At 39.7% G+C, this 22,911-nt stretch overlaps 1 protein-coding gene across 3 annotated transcripts in view; it reads left to right on the forward strand.

The window, feature by feature from the left end:
* Positions 1–22,911, forward strand: part of RMDN2 (regulator of microtubule dynamics 2) — an 83,879-nt gene that overhangs the window by 57,951 nt on the left and 3,017 nt on the right. For 2 of the 3 annotated variants that reach the window (XM_032410318.1, XM_032410319.1), the window contains exons 8-10: positions 4,721–4,819; positions 13,986–14,039; positions 14,578–14,760. In XM_032410318.1, coding sequence (XP_032266209.1) covers positions 4,721–4,819; positions 13,986–14,039; positions 14,578–14,727 — 303 coding nt within the window. In that variant the 3' untranslated portion in view covers positions 14,728–14,760. Of the gene's footprint in view, positions 1–4,720; positions 4,820–13,985; positions 14,040–14,577; positions 14,761–22,911 lie in introns of those variants that run through there. The other variant, XM_032410320.1, reaches the window with a different exon arrangement.

Here is a 22,911-nt window from a genome sequence, read left to right on the forward strand (position 1 = left end):
TTAAGAATGGAGAAGGAAGCTCTTTTATTGAACACCTGCTATGTATCAACTGTGTGTCAAATCCTTAAAACATCCTGTAAGCAGTTTTTATTATGCCAGTTTTAAATATTAAGAATCTGAGTCTCAGGCGCCTGGGTGGCTCAGTTGGTTAAGCGACTGCCTTCAGCTCAGGTCATGATCCTGGAGTCCCGGGATCGAGTCTGCTTCTCCCTCTGACCCTCCCCCCTCTCATGCTCTATCTCATTCTCTCTCTCAAATAAATAAATAAAATCTTTAAAAAAAAAAAAAAAAAAAAAGAATCTGAGTCTTAATTAAGGTAGAAGACCCCTCAGGCCTAAAAACCATTGACCCAACTTCACATGAGTCTGGGGCTTGAATATACACTATTTGTTTAGGCTTAAAAGAAAAAATCTGGAAAGACCACATCTACATGGAGGTTAAATAACATGCTACTAAACAGTGAATGGATCAACCAAGAAATCAAAGAAGAAATAAAAAAATACATGGAGACAAATGAAAATGAAAACACAATGATCCAAAATCTTTGAGACGCAGCAAAAGTGATTCTAAGAGGGAAGTGTATAGCAACACAGGTCTACCTCCAGAAACAAGAAAAATCTCAAACAACCTAAGCTTACACCTAAAAGAGCTAGAAGAAAGATGAACAAAACCCAAATACAGCAGAAGGAAGGAAATAATGATTAGAGCAGAAATAAATGATATTGAGACTAAAAAAAAAAATAGAATGGATCAATGAAATCAGGATTGGTTCTTTGAACAGATAAACAAAATTGATAAATCTCTAGCCAGACTGATCCAAAAAAAAAAAGGACTCAAATAAACAAAATCAGAAACAAAAAGAGGAGAAATAACAACTGACCCCACAGAAAAAGGATTATAAAAGAATTGTGAAAAATTATATGCCAACAAACTGGACAACCTAGAAGAGATGGGTAAATTCCTAGAAACGTAAAACTTACCGAAACTGAACAGGAAGAAATAGAAAATTTGAACGGACCAATTACCAGCAATGAAATTGAATCAGTAATCAAAAAACTCCCAACAAAAAAAGTCCAGATGTCTTCACAGGTGAATTCTATCATATATTTAAAGAAGAGCTAATACCTGTTCTTCTCAAACTTTTCTAAAAAATAGCATAGGAAGGAAAACTTCCGAATTCATTCTAATAGGTAAGCATTATCCTGATTCCAAAACCAGTTAAAGACACAACAACAAAAAAGAACTACAGGCCAATATCTCTGATGAACATAGATGCAAAAATCCTCAACAAAATATTAGCAAGACAAATCCAACAATACATTCAAAAAATCATTCACCATGATCAGTGGGATTTATTCCTGGAATGCAAGGGTGGTTCAGCATTTGCAAATCAATCAGTGTGATACATCACATTATTAAGAGAAAGGATAAAAACCATATGATCATTTCAATAGATGCAGAAAAAGCATTTGACAGAGTACAATATCCATTCATGATAAAAACCCTCAACAAAGTTGGTTTAGAGGGAACATACCTCAACATAATAAAGGCCTTATATGAAAAATCCACAGCTAATGTTTTATACTCAATGGTGAAAAACAGAGCTTTTCCCCTAAGATCAGGAACAAGACAGGGATGCCCATTCTCACTACTTTTATTCAACATAGTACTGTAAGTCCTAGCCACAGCAATCAGATACGGGGAAGAAATAAAATGTTTCCAAATTGGTAAGGAAGAAGTAAAAAATTTCACTATTCACAGATGAGATGATACTATATATAGAAAACCCTAAGGACTCCACCAAAAAACTACTAGAACTCATAAATGAATTCAGTAAGATCACAGAATACAAAATCCCCATGTACAGAAATCTGTTGCATTTCTAAAAAGCAGAAAGAGATATTAAGAAAACAATCCCATTTATAATCACAAAAATAATAAAATACCTAAGAATAAACTTAACCAAAGAGTTAAAAAGACCTGTACTCTGAAAACTATAAAAAATTGATGAAAGAAATTAAAGATGACCCAAAGAAATAGGAAGACATTCCATGCTTATGGATTGAAAGAACAAATACTGTCAAACTGTCTATACTACCCAAAGCAATCTATAGACTTAATGCAATCCCTAGCAAAGTACCAACAGCATTTTTCACAGAACTAGAACAAACAATCCTAAAATTTGTATGGAACCACCCAAATAGCCAAAGCAATCTTGAAAAAGGAAAACAAGATTGGCAGTATCACAATTCCAGGTTTCAAGTTATATTACAAAGCTGTATTAAACAAAACAGTATGTTACTCACACAAAAATAGATGCGTAGATCAATAGAACAGAATAGAAAGCCCAGAAGCAAACCCACAATTACTTGGTCAATTAATCTTCGACAAAGGGAGACAAGAATATACAATGGGAAAAAGATAGTCTCTTCAACAAATGATATTGGGAAAACTGAACAGCTACATGCAAAAGAATGAAACTGGACCACTTTCTTACATCATACACCACAAAAACTCAAAATGGACTAAAGACCTAAATGTGAGGCCTGAAACCATAAAAATCCTAGCAGGGAGCACAGATAGTAATTTCTCTGACATTGGCCATAACAATATCTTTCTAGATGTGTCTCCTGAGGCAAAGAAAACAGAAGCAAAAATAAACTATTGGGTCTACATCAAAATAAAAAGTTTCTGCATAGGGAAGGAAACAACCAACAAAACTAAAAGACAACCTACTGAATGGGGAAGGTATTTGCAAATAACATATCCAATAAAGGGCTCGTGTCTAAAATACATAAAGAACTGATACAACCCAACACTCAAAACCAAATAATCCAATTTAAAATGGGCAGAAGACATGAACAGACATGTCTCCAAAGAAGAAATACAGATGGCCAGGGGCACCTGGGTGGCTCAGTCATTAAGCATCTGTCTTCGGCTCAGATCATGGTCCCAGGGTCCTGGGATCAAGCCCCACATTGGGCTCCCTGCACAGTGGGGAGCCTGCTTCTCCCTCTCCCACTCCCCCTGCTCGTGCTCCTGCTCTCGCTATCTCTGTCTGTCAAATAAATAAATAAAATCTTAAAAAAAAAAAAAGAAATACAGATGGCCAACAGACACATTTGGAAAGATGCTCAACATCACTCATCATCAGGGAAACACAAATCAAAATCACAATGGGATACCTCGTCTCTCATTGTGAGATACCTCACATCTATTAGAATGGCTAAAATCAAAAACACAAGAAATAACAAGTGTTGGTGAGGATGTAGAGAAATAGGTGCCCTCATGCACTATTGGTGGGAATGCAAACTGGTGCAGACACTGAAGATAGTACAGAGGTTCCTCAAAAAATTAAAAATAGAACTACCCTATGATCTAGTAATTGCACTGAGTACCCAAAGAATACAAAAACTTTAATTCAAAGGGATACATGCACCTCAATGTTTATTGTAACATATTTTCAATAGCCAAATTATGGAAGCAACCTAAGTGTCCATCAATAGATGAATAGATAAAGAAGTGGTATATTATACCACATAATGGAATATTATTCAACCATAAAAAAGAATGAAATTTTGCGATTTGCAGCAACATGGACCTAGACTATAATGCTAAGCAAAATAAGTCAGTCAGAGAAAGACGAATACCATATGATTTCACTCATATGTGGAATTTAAGAAACAAAACAAATGAACAAGGGAACTAAAAAGAGACAAACCAGGGCGCCTGGGTGGCTCAGTTGGTTAAGCGACTGCCTTCGGCTCAGGTCATGATCCTGGAGTCCCGGGATCGAGTGCCGCATCGGGCTCCCTGCTCGGCAGGGAGTCTGCTTCTCCCTCTGACCCTCCCCCCTCTCATGTGCTCTCTCTCTCATTCTCTCTCTCTCAAATAAATAAATAAAAAATCTTTAAAAAATAAAAATAAAAAATAAATAAATAAATAAAAAGAGACAAACCAAAAAGCAGACTCTTAACTACAGAGAACAAATAGATGGTTATCAGAAGTGAGGTGGGTGAAATAGATGAAGGGGATAGAGCACTGAGTAATATATGGAATTGTTGAATCACTATATTGTACACCTGAAAAGAATAAAACACTGTATGTTAACTATACTGGAATTAAAATGGGGGATAAAAGGAAGCAAAAAATAAATGATAATATGAAATTTAATTTTGGTGGTTGCTAGTTAAAAAAATTTTCTCCTGGATTGTAAATATGTATACTGGGCCCTCACTCTATACTCCCTCTGGGTTAAGAATCCTTCTTCTATTTACACTTCTGAGATGATGTGTTCTGGGTCAGGTTGGCAGGAAGGAAGCAAAGTTGGGGTCTCCTCCACTCTGTGCAAAGAAACTCTGTGCAAAGAAATACTGTGTGGTCATCTCAGAATTTTGAATCACATAAACAAACAGGATCAGCATTATTCCCCATCCCTTTCTCTGATTGAACACAAATCTTATCATGAGTATTTCAGATTGATTTGGTAACCAGTGCTTTTAGAGCTCATAGTTTATTAGAACTATAAAAAAAGGAAGGTAAAATATTAATACCATAAAGATGATCTCTGTCATGTATATTATGTATGGATATGTTTATATTTATATATTCCATGCATATACATACATATACACCTACACACACACGTCTAATTGAGGAGAGATGATTCTTTCAAAAGGGGAACCACTTTCTAAGAATGATGTCGCCTCCATGTTTGCAGGTCTCGAAACTGAGCTGGATTGAGAAAAAAATGGCTGCTACTCTGTTTGGAAAAATACCATCCTCAACTGTAGAAGAAGCTTTGCAAAATTTCCTTAAGGTATATTTTGTCTGTCTGTTATTTTAGTATCTAACTGGCTACTACCTGCACCAATCCCTCCTACCCTTCTCCGTGTGTAGATCTCTAACAGAAGCCCCGGGTTGAATCCTAGTTTTGGCGTGTCCAGACTGCTTCCCAGAGCAGCTAGTTATGCCCTAGGTCCTATGTGCACAGCCCTTGCTACCAAATCCAAGAGCAGCTCTCCAGGTTGTGTGAGTATGTGCAAAAGCATTCATGCCCTGATTATTAGACTTGTTCCCCAATACTCCCAATTAGCCTAATATAGAAGCAGTTTGATCTTGAAGAACTAAAAGATACCAAAGGGAGAGTTATATTTTAAAAGCCATTCCATAAGTTGCAGACAGTTCTATGGAACATGGGGCATCAGACCAAACCAGTATTTTCATTCCTATCTTAAAATGTATAATTGCTAGGCTAATAAAACTCTAAACAGTAATAATGTATGTGTGCATATAATCAACTTCCTGATGGGCTAATCCCTTTATCTTTCTCTGGAAGCAATTATAGAATCTTATAGACACTAAGATGTCTTTTCTGTAACAATATAGACAAAATCAGGCTCTAAACTGTATTGTCCAACATATTATACATGCTCATACTTTTTTGTTGTATCTGAGGGTTTGATTTTGTAGAACTAAGAGGGAATTTAAAGAACATATATTCTAAGAGCGGAAATAGGTTTCATTGCACTTTCCATTTCTGAACGAATGAATGGTTAGCGGCTACCTACAATGCCCTGTGGAAAAAATAATTGTTCTGAGACCAAGCATGAGCCCAATGGAAAAGATTGCAGGGTATAAAAGCACAGGGGCCAGACATGTCTTATTTTTTATTTAACGTGATCTTTTTTATTTTATAAAAAGGAAATCAAGACCTCAGGAACTTAATTTTTTCTAGTGTCACACAATGGCAGACCGAAGATATGCATGTAGTCTAAGACTGTATCATCACCATTTCTTCACCTTTTATCTGCTGAGAATTAGTTCTTTCATTTTACATTTTATAAGAATATAGATCACAGTATATTTAAGATAGTTCATAGATGGTGCTAAGCTAATTAGGAAAAACGTCATTTGGACTTGAAACTCATTTCTTCATAGTATCAAAGTTATAAATGGGAGCTCAGGTTTTCAGGATGTTACGCAGAAGTTCTTAAGGTGCTAATGTACCTGAAATATTAGCCAGATAAAATAAAAAATGGTCAGAGGCCCAATATTGTAGAGGTAAGGATTGCAACCTCTAGAACCAGACCACCTGGTTAAATCTCAGTTCTGCTGCTTACCAACTGATTAACGTTGGACAAGTTTTTTTTTTTTTAATTTAATTTTATTATGTTATCTTAATAACACCCAGTGCTCCATTCAGTACGTGCCTTACTTAATACCCATCACCAGGCTAACCCATCCCCCCACCCCCGCCCCTCTAAAACCCTTGTTTATTTCTCAGAAATCCATAGTCTCTCATAGTTCGTCTCCCCCTTTGATTCCCCCCCTTCATTTTTCCCTTCCTACTATCTTCTTTTTTTTTTTTTAAACATATAATGTATTATTTGTTTCAGAGGTACAGGTCTGTGATTCATCAGTCTTACACAATTCACAGCACTCACCATAGCACATACCCTCCCCAATGTCCATCACCCAGCCACCCCATCCCTCCCATCCCCCCACCACTCTAGTAACCCTCAGTTTGTTTCCTGAGATTAAGAATTCCTCAGATTAGTGAGATCATATGATACTTGTCTTTCTCTGATTGACTTGTTTCACTTAGCATAATACCCTCTAGTTCCATCCACATCGTTGCAAATGGCAAGATTTCATGTTCTGTTTTTTTGATGGCTGCATAATATCCCATTGTATATATATATACCACATCTTCTTTATCCATTCATCTGTTGATGGACAGCTTGGCTCTTTTCATAGTTTGGCTATTGTGGACATGGCTGCTATAAACATTGGGGTGCACATACCCCTTCGGATCACTACATTTGTATCTTTGGAGTAAATACCCAGTAGAGCAATTGCTGGGTTGTAGGGTAGCTCTATTTTCAACTTTTTGAGGAACCTCCATATTGTTTTCCAGAGTGGCTGTCATTTCCTGACTTGTTAATTTTAGCCATTCTGACTGACCTCATTGAGGTTTTGATTTGGATTTCCCTGATGCCGAGTGATGTTGAGAACTTTTTCATGTGTCTGTTGGCCATTTGGATGTCTTCTTTGCAGAAATGTGTGTTCATATCTTCTGCCCATTTATTGATTGGATTATTTGTTCTGTGGGTGTTGAGTTTGATAAGTTCTTTATAGATTTTGGATACTAGCCCTTTATCTGGTATGTCATTTGCAAATATCTTCTCCCATTCTGTCAGTTGTCTTTTGGTTTTGTTGACTGTTTTCTTTGCTGTGCAAAAGCTTTTTATCTTGATGAAGTCCCAATAGTTCATTTTTGTCCTTGCTTCCTTTGCCTTTGGCGATGTTTCTAGGAAGAAGTTGCTGCGGCTGAGGTCAAAGAGGTTGCTGCCTGTGTTCTCCTCTAGGATTTTGATGGATTCCTGTCTCACATTTAGGTCTTTCATCCATTTTGAGTCTACTTTTGTGTGTGGTGTAAGGAAACGGCCCAGTTTCATTCTTCTGCATGTGGCTGTCCAATTTTCCCAACACCATTTGTTGAAGAGACTGTCTTTTTTCCATTGGACATTCTTTCCTGCTTTGTCGAAGATTAGTTGACCATATAGTTGAGGGTCCATTTCTGGGCTCTCTATTCTGTTCCATTGATCTATGTGTCTGTTTTTGTGCCAATACCATACTGTTTTGATGATTACAGCTTTGTAATAGAGCTGGAAGTCCGGAATTGTGATGCCACCAGCTTTGCTTTTCTTTTTCAACATTCTTCTGGCTATTTGGGGTTGTTTCTGGTTCCATACAAATTTTAGGATTATTTGTTCCATTTCTTTGAAAAAAGTGGATGATATTTTGATAAGGATTGCATTAAATGTGTAGATTGCTCTAGATAGCATTGACATCTTCACAATATTTGTTCTTCCAATCCATGAGCATGGAACGTTTTTCCATTTCTTTGTGTCTTCCTCAATTTCTTTCATGAATATTCTATAGTTTCTGAGTACAGATTCTTGGCCTCTTTGGTTAGATTTATTCCTAGGTATCTTATGGTTTTGGGTGCAATTGTAAATGGGATCGACTCCTTAATTTCTCTGTCTTCTGTCTTGTTGTTGGTGTATAGAAATGCAACTAATTTCCGTGCTTGATTTTATATCCTGCCACTTTACTGAATTCCTGTATGAGTGCTAGCAGTTTTGGGGTGGAGTCTTGGGTTTTCCACATAAAGTATCATATCGTCTGCAAAGAGTGAGAGTTTGACTTCTCCTTTGCCGATTCGGATGCCTTTTATTTCTTTTTGTTGTCCGATTGCTGTGGCTAGGACTTCTAATACTATGTTGAATAGCAGTGGTGATAGTGGACATCCCTGCCGTGTTCCTGACCTTAGGGGAAAAGCTCTCAGTTTTTCCCCATTGAGAATGATATTCACTGTGGGTTTTTCATAGATGGCTTTTATGATACTGAGGTATGTACCCTCTATCCCTACACTCTGAAGGGTTTTAATCAAGAAAGAATGCTGTACTTTGTCAAATGCTTTTTCTGCATCTACTGAGAGGATCATATGGTTCTTGTTCTTTCTTTAATTAATGGATTGTATCACATTGATTGATTTACGGATGTTGAACCAACCTTGCAGCCCAGGAATAAATCCCACTTGGTCGTGGTGAATAATCCTTTTAATGTACTGTTGGATCCTATTGGCTAGTATTTTGGTGAGAATTTTCACATCCATGTTCATCAGGGATATTGGTCTGTAATTCTCCTTTTTGATGGGGTCTTTGTCTGGTTTGGGGATCAAGGTAATGCTGGCCTCATAAAATGAGTTTGGAAGTTTTCCTTCCATTTCCATTTTTTGGAACAGTTTCAGAAGAATAGGTATTAATTCTTCTTTAAATGGTATTTGGTAGAATTCCCCTGGGAAGGCATCTGGCCCTGGGCTCTTGTTTGTTGGGAGATGTGTGATTACTGCTTCAATTTCCTTAGTGGTTATGGGTCTGTTCAGGTTTTCTATTTCTTCCTGGTTCATTTTGGTAGTTTATACATCTCTAGGAATGCATCCATTTCTTCCAGATTATCTAATTGGCTGGCATATAGTTGCTCATAATATGTTCTTATAATTGTTTGTATTTCTTTGGTGTTGGTTGTGATCTTTCCTCTTTCATTCATGATTTTATTTATTTGGGTCATTTCTCTTTTCTTTTTGGTACGTCTGGCCAGGGGTTTATCAATCTAATTAATTCTTTCAAAGAACCAGCTCCTAGTTTTGTTGATCTGTTCTACTGTTCTTTTGGTTTCTATTTCATTGATTTCTGCTCTGATCTTTATTATTTCTCTTCTCCTGTTGGGTTTAGGCTTTATTTGCTGTTCTTTCTCCAGCTCCTTTAGGTGTAGGGTTAGGTTGTGTATTTGAGACCTTTCTTGTTTCTTGAGAAAGGCTTGTATTGCTATATACTTTCCTCTTAGGACCATCTTTGCTGCATCCCAAAGATTTTGAACAGTTGTGTTTTCATTTTCATTTGTTTCCATGATTTTTTTTAATTTTTCTTGAATTTCCTGGTTGACCCATTCATTCTTTAGTAGGATGCTCTTTAGCCTCCATGTATTTGAGTTCTTTCCAAATTTCTTCTTGTGATTGAGTTCTAGTTTCAAAGCATTTTGGTCCGGAAATATGCAGGGAATGATCCCAGTCTTTTGATACGGGTTGAGACCTGATTTGTGACCTAGGATGTGATCTATTCTGGAGAATGTTCCATGGGCACTAGAGAAGAATGTGTATTCTGTTGCTTTGGGTTGGAATGTTCTGAATATACCTGTGAAGTCCATTTGGTCCAGTGTGTCATTTAAAGCCTTTATTTCCTTGTTGATCTTTTGCTTAGATGATCTGTACATTTCAGTGAGGCGGGGTGTTAAAGCGTTGGACAGGACAAGTTTCTTAACCTCTCTCTCAATTTAATCAATGACATGGAGATAATAGTACCTGACTCATAGTGTTGTCAAGATTCAATAAGTTAATACAAGGAAATTGCTTAGTGAGTGCCCATCACCTAGTAAGCTCAATAAAAGCTCACAGAATTTTAACTCCATTAAATTGTAAACATGCTGGCAAACCATCTTGGGGACCTCTCCATTCAGCATGACTTAGATTCTGTCTGAAAATGCATTTTGTGGTGTTTGTTGAGGGAGTGAGAAGGCATCAAGAAAGCCTCCCCCTGTACTGACTGCCACAGCTAAGAGTCCTTAGGAGCCCAGGGTGCTAAGGGCGAAGGCTGGGGAGTACGTAAGAAAACTGGGAGGTGGAGGGGAAGGAACTTGGCTCCCACACTCAAGGGGAGTCTGCAACCCTTGGTCCCAGCAGGAGGTTGTGGTTTTGGACCCGACTCCTGTCCCCAACTCTTTCCCTCCAAAGACTGTTCACAGGGGCCAGGAATGTGTCCCCAGGCCATCCAGCTCAGTTCTGTAGTGATCTGGAGCACTGGCTTTAGAATCAGTTTGAGACCTGAGCCTTTTCCTGTCTATATGACCTAGCCATGTTTCTTTATTTCTCCTAATCTTAAATTCTTCATCTGTAAAGCAGGCATAATAATACCTACTTTATATGGTTTTTGTGGAGATACATAAAATAATATATGTAATTTTCTTAGCCCAGGGCCTAGCACATAAAGTACTCTAACTAAAAGTAAATGTTAGCTGCTATTATTTTGCTCTTATAACTGGTGAAATCTGATCCTCCACAGCATCACAGCATCTAGGGATGTGGTTTTAGACAGGAGTCATCTGTGAATCCCCTGGGGGAATTCTTTCAAACTATTGTATGCTTCCCACCTCATCCAAAATTCTGGCATGATTCCCTCCGGCAGTGGTTCTCAACTTTGGGTATACGTTAGCATCATCTGGAGAGCTTTAAAAAATGCCAGCCCTGGCCACCACCCAGACTAATTATTTCAGAATCTTTGAATATATTAAGGTATAGTTTATATACAATAAAATGCACCCATTTTAAGGATACAGTTCACTGAAGTTTGACAAATTTATATACTCATGTAACCACCACCATTTTAAGATATAGAACATTTCCATCACCCTCAAGAGTTATCTTTGCCCCTTTGCTGTCAATTTCCCTCACCTTCTGCCCCTGGCAACCACTGATCTGCTTTCTGTCACTATAGATTAGTTTAGCCTATTCTATAATTTTATATAAATGGGATCATAGAGCTTGTATTTTGTGTGTATCTGGCTTCCTTTGCTCAATGCAATGTTTTGAGATTCACTCATTTTATTGGTGTATCAGCAGTTCCTTTTTACTGCCTAGTAATATTCCATTTCATGGATATACCACAGTCTACTTATGCATTTGCCTATTGGTAGACATTAGAGTTGTGTCCAGTGGGCTATTGGAGTTATTATGAATAAAGCTTCTATGAACATTCATATGCAAGCTTTTATGTAGACATGTTGTAAATTTTCTTTGGTAAGTTACCTGGGAATGGACTTGGGTCATAAGGGAAGTATTTTAAAAGCTTGATCAGCATTTTTAAAGCTCTCAAAGCTCTTCCTGTGCAGCCAATGGCATGGTTGAGAGCCCAGTGCCTTGAGTGTGTGTAGTAGGATAACAGGTGTAGCAATGTTGGGAGATTGGTGGCCCTGGTGTCCCCCTGCTGTTTGCAACATATGATCCCTGGATCCCCCTTAGTGGTTTTACCACCTGCAGAGCCTTCATCTATGTCCTGATATGATGGAGGGCTGCTGCTTGAGGTTATGAGATGTTCTTAAAACAATGCTAATTTATTCAGTAATGTTTATTAAGCACAAACCTGGTAACACAGTGTCAAATACAGGGAATACAGAAATGGTCAACACAGCTCCTGCCTCCAGGGAACTTGTACAGCCACGACCAAGTTAACAACTACAATATTCTCCACCCTGTATTATTATAGAGCGTTCTAAGAGCCTAGCTAGAAACTGCTGCCTAACTAGAACATTCTACTGAGCAGCACTACCTTCCTTGTTATTCAGGTAAGCCCTTTGGTAAAAAGTCAGAATCTGCTCCATTTTAGGAAGTTGGTATTGTGAGTAGCCTATGTTCCTTTGGCTTCTTCTTTTTTTTTAACCATGAGCACAAAAGGAGATATTCTAATTTATAGTTATTATAGTTAATTAAACATAAGTGCTAAGGTGTGTATGCAGAATCAAAATGCCAACTTTAAAAAAATAAGAGGCTGCTTGTGCTCAGCAAGTTTTCCAGACAGGATTTGAAAAGAACTGGGCAACTGTTGGACATAGAAGAAGGTACAATTGAACAAAGTTTAATTGAGGTCTTCCTTATTAGAGTGATTTGAGAAATGCACTTAGTAGACTGAAAGAGTTGAGATGGAAATAACTGGACAAGAGAGAAGCAACAGAACCAGAATCCATCAGCACTGTGGATGGCTCTCTAGGCTTTTCAAGGCTCTGGCTAGGACTGGACTTGACAATGTCCTTCCATCTGTTGGCAGCCTTGCAGTCTCACTAACAGGTTCTTGGCCAGATCCACACAGTGTTCATCTATTTGGTCCTAAAGAGTTACACCCAGTCTGGCTCCCCAGCCCAAGAGACTTTCTTCTCCTCCTCCTAGGACCTTTGCCTTTGGATTTTATAGAGAGTAAATGTCCTTTACCAAAGATGTGCACTCCTCAGCACAGGAGTGCCTAGGTCTTAGATTTCCCTCCATTAGTATCCATCTTTAAAATGTATGTATCCTTTTACTCAGCAATTCAACTTCTAGGAATCTCTTCTACAGACATAATCACATGTGCACAAGCATATAGGAGCAAATATATTCATCAGCCATTATTAGTAAGAGTAAAAAAATGTCTAATAGAGAATTCTTAATTTAATTATGGCATATGTGCAGTATGAAATACAGCTCTGAAGAACAATGAGGTAGATCTGTGTATGCTAACACAAAAATGTATCTGTGATGTGTTGTGGGAAAAAAAGTTTTGGACCAATACATAGAAATGGTCCCATATTAATTTTTTTTTCAAAAGCGAATTTTTTTTATTTGTGTATACTTGTTAAAGGTCTGGTGGGATGCATGTCAAACTATTGATAGTGCTTACCCTGGAGAATGAGATTGAAATCGAAAATAAAATTAGAACAAAGAAACTATCACTTTTTAATTTTGGAAATGTCCGTATTATTTGTATCTTGTAAAATAAACATATTTTTGTAAATTTTTTAAAGTAACCTTCTTCTCTTGGGTTCTGCATCTCTCTGGGTTGGGTTCTGGGGTCAGACTGGGAGCTTATATTTGCATAGGCCCTTACAACTGCAGAAGATGACTCTGACCGAAGATTGACTTAGGTTCTAAGAAGTGCTTTCTAGTAGCAATGCCAGATGCCTGAAAAAAATTCTTATTCACCAGAAATATAGAAAGGGAACTGATGCATAAGAGTTTAGTAGATGAGGAGTAAAGTGCCTGCATAATACTCACTTATTAAAATCTGCAAGTAGGTCTGCTACTTGGACTGGTTGTTTCATGGGTCAGTATTTGCTTTAAAAACACTTGATGCAATGGACTTCGGATATGATTCAATTCATGGGATGTGTTGAAATCCTAAGAAATCAAATATTAATGCAGTGGAGGATGCTTGTCATGGGATACCAGTCATCCTCTCCTCATTTCCTAAATAGATTGTGAATTGGATAGGACTTGTCCTGGGAGATGTATCACCAATTGTTTTTGTTCTTGAAAGGAAAAAAAGAGAAAGGATAGGTTGTACAAAGGAATCCCGAAATCTCAAAGCATCGCATTGTTTCATAAGCTTTATGAACATAATAATAACTTGATTTTAATGGATAATCTCAAAAGTTCTATTTCCACTCAGAGGATACTTGAACTGATAAAATGATTCTGATGTAACACAATCAACCTAAATTTTTAGGACAATTTGGTTAGTATTTGATTTATTGAAATATGTCCTCTTTATTGGTGGTGGTGGTGGTTGTTTTAATATTGTCCCATTATTCTCTTTTCTGTTTTCTCTTAAAATCAGGTTGAAGAACTACACCCTGGTTTTTCTAAGTCCAATTACTTGTTCTTGGCCAAGGTGAGGAAGACCACTGTTTTGTGTTGTTTTTTTTTTTTTAATATTTTATTTATTGGGGCGCCTGGGTGGCTCAGATGGTGGAGCACCTGCCTTCGGTTCAGGTCGTGATCTCCAGGTCTTGGGATTGAGCCCCACGTCAGGCTCCCAGCTTAGCGGGGAGCCTGCTTCTCCCTCTCCTTCTGCCTCTCCCCCTGCTTGTACGCTCTCTCTGTCTCTCTCTCAAATGAATAAATAAAATCTTTAAAAATATATATTTTTTATTTATTTATTTTTTGAGAGAAAGAGAGAGAGAGAGTGCAAGCGGGGTGAGGGGCAGAGGGAGAGGGAGAATCTCAAGCAGACTCTGCACTGAGCGGGGAGCCCTACTTGGGGCTCGATCCTGTGACCCTGAGATCATGATTTGAGCCGAAACCAAGAGTCAGACGCTTAACCAACTGAGCCACCCAGGCACCCCAGGAAGACCACTGTTTTAAGATCACTTTGAGTCCATTACATAAAAATGTGCTTGCCTTTCATATTGACTATTTTTCATTTCTAGTGTTACATCGATCTTGAACAAACAGATGATGCTATGAAGTTTTGTAATTTGGCAGTGTTGCTTCCTTGTGTTACCAAAGAGGTAAGTCCCAACAGTGACAATGAGGGCTGTTATTTTATTAGTCCTTTTCTGGCTTCAAAGATAGCTTAGAAACGTCTGGATTTTTCTTCCATACTAAAACTTTGGATTTAACATGTAGTATGAAGTTTTTAAAATTGCTTCAGGTAACCCTTCACCAGCAGACTCCCTGTGTCTTTCAGGGACACACAAATCATGGGCTAGCAGTTAAAACATCCTAATGCTTGTTAAGGGATTAGGCTAAGCCCCGCTGGGGGAAGGAAGGAGGACAGCCTAATTCTGGGGAGCCGATGATGATGAAGCTATGATAGGCAGCAGACAAGTAAGCAGGCTGCCCACCTTGGAGCGAGAGAACTGTCCACATGGCTGCCATCTTCAGGCCTAGCTCGCAGCAGGGGAGGGCTATCCTCTAGCAGGAAGAAGATTAAAAATAACGTATTAGCATTTTCTCAGTCTTTGAACACCTACCACTAATGAAGAAGAAACCATCACATTGCTTCTTGCCCTTTTGTTCACTAATTCAGGGTTCTGGATGTACTCTGTTTTAGGAATTTCAGAGTTAACAGTCCAGCCTGAGTTCCTGTGAGCTATATATTGGTATTGTGGGAACAAAAGAAAATAGATAAATGTTTTCCTTCTCCCTTCTCATATCACCAAACATTATCATCCTCTGAATCACAGCTAAAAGAAATGCCTCAAGGGGCGCCTAGGTGACTCAGTCGGTTAAGCGTCTGACTCTTGATCTCAGCTCAGGTCTTGATCTCAGGGTCGTGAGTTCAAGCCCCACATTGGGCTCTGCACTGGGTATGGAGCCTACATTTAAAAAAAGAAAAAGAAAACAAATGCTGCCTCAGAAATAAGCATCCCTCTTCTTCTCTGTTGGAGCAACACTGGCTCCGATGTTTGTGATCTCAAATATAAGCATGTAAGGCATGCCCACAGCCCTCTAGAATAGCCCACAGCCCTCTATAGCCTAGAATATAAGTTATATATCCAAATAACTATAGGTCAGGGTGGAAAGCCTGAAATGCTAAGAGAGGTACAAATAATTGGTTATGGAAATAGTGAAGATGGAAATTATTTTCACCTAGAAGAGATTAAGTAGCATCAGAGGTGGGTTTTGATGACGTGGAGGTGTGAGTGAAGCACATCGCAGATCATGAACAAAGGCGCGGTGGTGGAAAAGCGAAGATTTGTGTGCTTGGAGGGAAGGGGGTGTTCAGGACAGTCATGGGAAATATGGATGATGGAGAAGGGGAACAAGACCTTCCCCGAGCTTCAGGGTTCGGGGAGGGCCATGTCTGTAGACAGGGCTGGCCAGCCTCCCCTGGGCCTTCCCAGCAACTGCCAGCACTAGGTCTCGGATGGCTTCTAGATTCGGGCTTTCCTATGAGGTTGGTTGTCCTTCTCCCTCAGATCCCTCGGTGGGTTCCGTTGGTCAGTTCTGAGCACAACAGCACAGGCTCAGTAGCGGCACTTCCCCACAGAAGACACTTGATGTAATTTTGGGGGCAGAAAAACAGATTTTGTCCCTCTGGCTGCCTGCTCCATATTGGTAATGGGGACCGTACCATCTTTCCCATCTCTCCTGAATGATGTCACTTAGGTTACATGCAGTCATCTTAAACTGAGTATCTATGTATTCTTATTAGAATTTGAGATTAGACTACAGTATGATAATGAAGTTTAATACCTGGTGTGACATGCAAACATTTGTGCATGAAATTTAGTGCTCTCACACAAGGGCTAAATATCGATGACCCCCAAGGTTTGGTCCTTCGTCCCTAAATCTCCCCTCTCCTCTCCCCTTTCCTCCTCCCTACCCCACAAGCCTGTTGTCCATGACTTCAAATGCTATCTCCCTGCTGGGAGTCCTCAAATTTGTATCTCTCGACCTCCTTTCTGAGCTCTAGACCTGATTGTCCACCTTCCCGTGTGCCATCTCTACCTGGATGTTTCGGAGACGTCTCAAGCTTAACTCGTCATCAGGCCTTTGAATCTGTTCCTCTCCATCTTCCCACCTACTAAACAGCACGTTCATTCATCAATTAGGAATGCTGGGAATCATCCTTGACCCCTCCTTCTACCTCAGCCCCCAACCCAGACACCCACCCAGCCCCCAAGTTCTCAGAATTCCTCTTCTAAAACATGCCATGAGCCACCCAACGGACCTCTCGTTCCGCTGCCACCACTCCAAACAGGAAACCACCCGAGTTCACCCAAACTGCGCTGTGGGAGCCTCCCACTGGCCCCACAGCTTTCTTCCTCCCTCCAGGTTATTCTTGGCTCTCCATAGCAGCCGAGGCAACAGATTAAACAAACCTCAATCTGTCCCTTCCCTACTTGAAAGTCCTAAGTATGTAGCATGTCCTTCACGGCTCTGATGCATGTTCTCCACTCTCACCTCTGCACCATGCTCTTCCCTGCCTCACACCGTCAGGCCCTGTTGTTGCCTCTTCTGGAAACACTCCCACCCAAGCCCTCCACCCCCTTCACCACCTTTATTCCCACTCACCCTTTAAGCCTCACCGCAAATGTCATTTCCTTAGGAAAGACTTCCTTGATGCTCCCAGGCAAGAAAGTACTTTGTGCTTTTCCTTCAAGTCATTGAGCAGGGCTGTGGTTGCCTCGTTATGTGTGTGATTGTTCCACAAGAATCTCGGCTAGGTGGGTCTCATCCATACCTCTATTCCTAGTGCCAGGTGCCATGCCTGGCATATAATAAGCACTCGTGAGTCCTGGTAGGAAGAATCAGAAGACTAATAGCACGCAAATAAAAATACTAGTGCTAATAGTGCTAATAAGTAGGACTGGATATGAATGTAACTAAGAGAGCTGGGCCCTGTGGAAATACTTATGTAATAAGCAAAATAGCATTAATGAATATTTCCCATGTTACTTTCTTTTTTTTTCCAGTGATGTTTCCATTTGTATTTTCTAGGAGGTTTGGTTTTGTTTTGTTTTTTTCAAGGAATTAAATGCACTGTCAGGAATATCTCCATTTGTTTTTCAATTAGCAAATAAGCTGAGGAGAGTCATCCGTAGTACCCCTTATCTCTGTGAGGTTTTCCTGATGGAAATATACCCCATTAGTGATTCTGCTGACCCGTCTATTAATTCCCAAAATGTCCAGCAGAGCCACTCATTACAGTGACGGCCACCGGGCCATTGGCGCGCTCTCCCTCACGTGAACTTGCCTGACCTGTGTGCTGCTTTCTCGTGGTGCTTGTAACTGCTTCCTGGCCATGTAGTCACTTGTGACCTGTCTTCCGTCCCTTTCAGGGAGTGCTAACTCATCACACTGCACTCAATATTGGGAATGTCAGCCCTTGGGCTCTAGGGCCCAGATTCATGCATGTGAGCAGCTTTATATTCCCAGAGCTTGAAACTACAGTATTTTATTATTCATGTGGACTTTTCTTGACCCCAGGGAGGTAATCTCAGGTCCTGAGAAACATTCTGTTTTTTAAAAAAAACAAAACAAAACCGGGATTCCTATGTCTAAGGCAGTGTGAGAATGCTTGATGAATGAAGTCATGACCACACAGCAGCCTGGGAGTTCTTTGCCTGGAGGAAGGGTCCAAGTGACTGACCTGGACTAGGCTGCAAGCGCTCCGGGCGCGAAGCACTATGTAGTATTGTGTGTTATGACGAGGGGTGCGCTAGTCTGGTAAAGAAACAGACTGTTCTTAAACGGCTGTAATATTTTGAAGTGACATTAATTGCTCTTCTAAGACAAAGTCTTATAGGACAGTAAATAAAATATATGAGAAACAACTCCAGGAAGAAGAGGACACCGGAAGTGCTCAAAGTAAAGACGACTGTGTCCCGGCTCACAAGTCCTTGGAAGTTACCTGTTGTTTAAAATCCTGGGCTGTACCTCCATGCTGTTACATAGATTAAGAATCATCCCTCTTATTAGTCACCACGCTTAGCAATAAAATCCTAAGCCTGCTTTTAATTTTCTGTCTTAATTAAGACCTCATATTTGATTTTCTTCATTAAGAGATTGGTTTTTCAGATAAGTTTATAAAATAGAATTAGTCTACAGATGTACACCCTGCCTTCCTGTTAAGGGAACACAACAGCTCAGAGTGATGAGTGGGTTACTTACTGAAACCCAGCAATGTTGTTCAGCATCTCATTTTTTAGAAATTCTGATTTACCTATTTATTTCTGGTTTGGATTTATTTCTTATAGATTAACTCATCTGTGCCATCCATGCCTGGAGAATTCATTCTTCCTGGTACATTTTAGAAGAAAGTAATAAGGCCACTAAAGGATAGACAGACTTTGCTCACTCTCTGAACAGACATTTTCATGAGCTGCCGGCTGGGGGTGCTACTCTGTTTACAACCCCCTATTTCTATTCTTTTGGCTCTTCTCTTATGTTGTTTGGCATTCCAAAATATATTATTCGTTAAGCTTTCTTGATATATAATGGCCTTGGTTGTATTTTTTAAGTTGATCTTTAAAAACACCTTAAAGAAATTTCTTAGACCTCCTTTTAATAATTTTCTTAAAATAACTGATGACACAGCATCGGTTTGGAATCAGTCATTCTTAAGCAGTACCCAGTCTAGTCAAGTTGATGTTTGATAATCATTACCCAAATGCCAGGAGTATAACAATGTAATATAAGTAAATCTCTCTCTTACTTATCCAAAGTCTTCAGCAGAGAGTATTGATATATTTTCCCATATGTGCTTCTTTCTTGTGGCACTTGTAATCTCTTCCTGGCATGGTAGTTATTTGTGACATGTCTTCTGTCCCTTTCAGGGAGCTCTAAGCTCATCACACTGAACTTGTTATTGAGAGTGTCAGCCCTCTGGGGCCTAGATTCATGCATGTGAACAACTTTACATTGCCAGAATTTGAAACTACAGTATTTTACGGAGAGAAAGTGTGCTGTCTCAGCAGAAGGGTTTGGATAGTTTGAATCTGGGGAAGAAAGGAATAACCTGAACTCAAAACCATAACCCGAGTCCTCAGAAGATGACGTTTACACAAATATGGCCAATATATCGAGTGCTTGAAACATAATGAAGACCTCAGAATTAATCAGATAGCTGTGCAGTTGACATGCTATGAAGGAAAAAACTTACATGCAGGCGAATATCACACCATGTGAGTATAACTCATGTGGCAAAGTCTTCAACTGGAGATTATCACTGAAGGGTCAGCATAGAATTCATATGTAGAAAAATGAATTGATGGATGGATGTAGGCAGACGTTTAGCAGCCTCTCCTCTCCCCCTTAGTAGCAGAGATTTCACACTGGAGAGGAGCTCTTTGACTATAATGAGAATGGGGAAATAGCCACAGCTCAGCTGACTCAGTCTGTGGGACTGGAGAGAATCCCTACAAATGTAATGAATGTGGCAAACTCTTCAGCTAGAGAGCTAACTTTTGTTTATATGAGAGAATTCACACAGGAGAAGAACCCTTTGCCTGTAATCAGTGTGGAAATGCCTCCAGTAACAACTTATCCTTTAAACAGCATGAGTGAATTCACACTGCAGAGAAACTACATGAATGTCATCTATGTGGTAAAGCCCTTAGCTGATGCTCTAAGCTTAGCCATCATGAGAACACATACTGGAGAGAAACCCTATACATGTAATGAATGTAGAAGCACCTTCAGCCTCAGATTTAACCTTTACACAAGAGTTCCCACAGGGGAGGCACCCTACAGCCTTCAGCCAAAGCTCAAGCCTTGGAAGGCACAGAACACTGAGCAAAACAAGAAGGAGAACAGCAAGTCTTTACCAGGAGGAGGAAGCCATTTGAGAAATACCAGATAATTCATGTTAGAGAAGCAATTCAATGAAGTAAATAGGAGAAACCCTTTCCTCACAGAGTAACATTCCAGGACATGTGAGGATTCTCACTGTATTAAACACTCTCAGTATTGTGAATGAAAGAAAGTCTTCAGTAACCACACATACCTTAGTCAGCCTTCAAGTTCTCACACTGGGGAATCCCTCAGCCTTCAAGTCCAAGTAGAAATGCCTTTAACTGCAGTTTATATAAGAAAACTCAGACTGGAGAACAAAACTATCAAGAACCCTTAGAATACAATTCAACATATAATTTAGACTTTTGGCAAATGACATGGCACTGAAAATAATGTAGTGTAAAAATGCAGAACTGTAATGCATTCTTGGAAATGTAGAATGCAGAATTTGGTAAAACGTAATAGGCAGTAAGATAATCCCTCCTCAGCGGATTAATAAAAGTTGTTGATAAAAAATCTGATACATTGGTATTTGTCTTCAAAAAATCATGAAACGTTATGCTGAGTAATCAGGCCATTTTCCCTTTGTTACATCACTGTTGAAAGCTGATCAGTTTCTATTCTTTATGCAGCTCTAAACATATTTACAAAGACTGTTCAATTAGAAAACAACTTTTAATGTAACTGAAAAGTGTAGAACACAAAATAATGTGTTCTAATGATTATATTAGTGTTGAAATATGTATCTACATGGCAAAGGTGAATGGAAACATGGACAAATAAACACTATGTGATTCAGATATCTCAGGTAATACTGATGTGAGTGGTATACATGCCCTACTTTATAAGACACTAAAAACAAACAAAGGCTTGAAATAGAAAAATATGCCTAAAAGGACTGAATCAAATGTACAATATGGCTGAAATGTTGAGTCCTAGAGGGAGAAAAGAGATGAAAGCCTTGTATACCTTTTTCTTAAAGGCAAGGGGAAACTCTTACAGGGTTTTAAGCAACAAGTAACACAATGAGATTTGGGGGAGGGCACACTAGCTACCATGTGAGGACTGACTTGGCTTGGAGGGGAACAGAACTAGAAGAAGGAGTACCATTTAGGTAACTCCTGCAATAACACAGACATGAGCCAGTGACCCGGACTAAGATGATGGCAGTGAGGAGTGAAAGGAGAGCACAGATTTAACAGATTTGTGGGTGGTAGTCTCTACAAGACTTAGACATTGAATTTCCAGGAGATAAAGGACTCAAGAATGAGATCTCGGTTTCCGGCTTTAGAAACTGTCCGGGATAGAAGGAGGTACCCTTTAAGGATCCAGGGAACATTGGAGAACCAGATTTGGTAGAGAAGGTGAGTTCAGTTATGAACCTTTTGAGTTTGTGTCTGTGAGGTTTTCCAATCCATAAAGTGACTGTATATTTGTCAAATAACTGATGTCTGAAGCCACAAGATGGCAGAGACCACCCAGTAAAGTGAGTATTTGAAAGCCAGTGGGCCAAGGATCAACTCTGAGAAACCCCAACATAAGGGAAGGGGAGGAGGAAAAGGAAGCTACAGGTGAGATGGAAAGAAGTGGCCACAGGAGACGGGGCCTCAGAAGCCAAAGGATGGTGGGAGTGGTCACCTTGGTCAGACACTCTGGAGAAGTCAGGATGGAATGAGCTGAATTGAATGATGTCTGTGTTACTGGTGATCTTCACCCAGACTGTTTTAGTGGAGCAAGAGAAGCAGAGACAATGCAGAGCACCAGAGGTGAGAAAATGCAGTCAGTGCATGTCGGCGCCCTTCCAGTAATTTGGTGGGGAAGAGAGGAGGGAGGTCAGGTGGCAGTTAAAGTGGTGCTGGAGTTGAGAAATCATGTTTTTTTAGATGGGAAATAGGGGAGCATATTTAAATGATGAGAAAGGGCCAGCAAAGAAGGCAGGGTTCGAGAAAGACTGGGGAGAGAGGAGATAATTGATAGAATAAGGTCCTGAGGAAGTCAGAAAGGGATCTAGAGCACATCATGGTCCTCTTTTTTTTTTTTTTTTTTTTTTTTGTCGTGGGCTCAATAGAAAACTCGATGGGTTTGTAGACTTGTGGGTTTGTAGAGAACCAGGGCAGGTGCCACAGAGGGAGAAAGGGTTCTGATCTTTTGCTAAGAGGGTAGTTGGATGTAGAACCTAATGTGGGTTGAAAATAAGTCAAAGCAGGAGAAAGCTGATAGAGAACAATAAGGAAAAAATCACTTAATAAACCTGTAGAAGTTGAAAAATTGGTGTGATTGGATAAATGACCCAAAAAGGTAGGCAGTTGTGTTCAGAGAGCAGGCTGCCTGTTTCAGAGGTAGAGCAGTTCTAGGTCATGACGCAGCCCAGGGTGTGCTCATGGGGGTGGTGGGGAAGGACATCGGAGATGAGGAGACCAACTCCTGGGACGCTGGGATCCACGGGCCATGGGGCAAGGATGTCCCAACAGTGATGGCAGACAGTGTGGAGAGTGACCCAGGTGCCGAAGTCATAAAAA

The sequence above is a fragment of the Phoca vitulina genome, unplaced genomic scaffold, assembly GCF_004348235.1.
Source record: "Phoca vitulina isolate PV1807 unplaced genomic scaffold, GSC_HSeal_1.0 scaffold12, whole genome shotgun sequence".
NCBI lineage: Eukaryota > Metazoa > Chordata > Mammalia > Carnivora > Phocidae > Phoca > Phoca vitulina.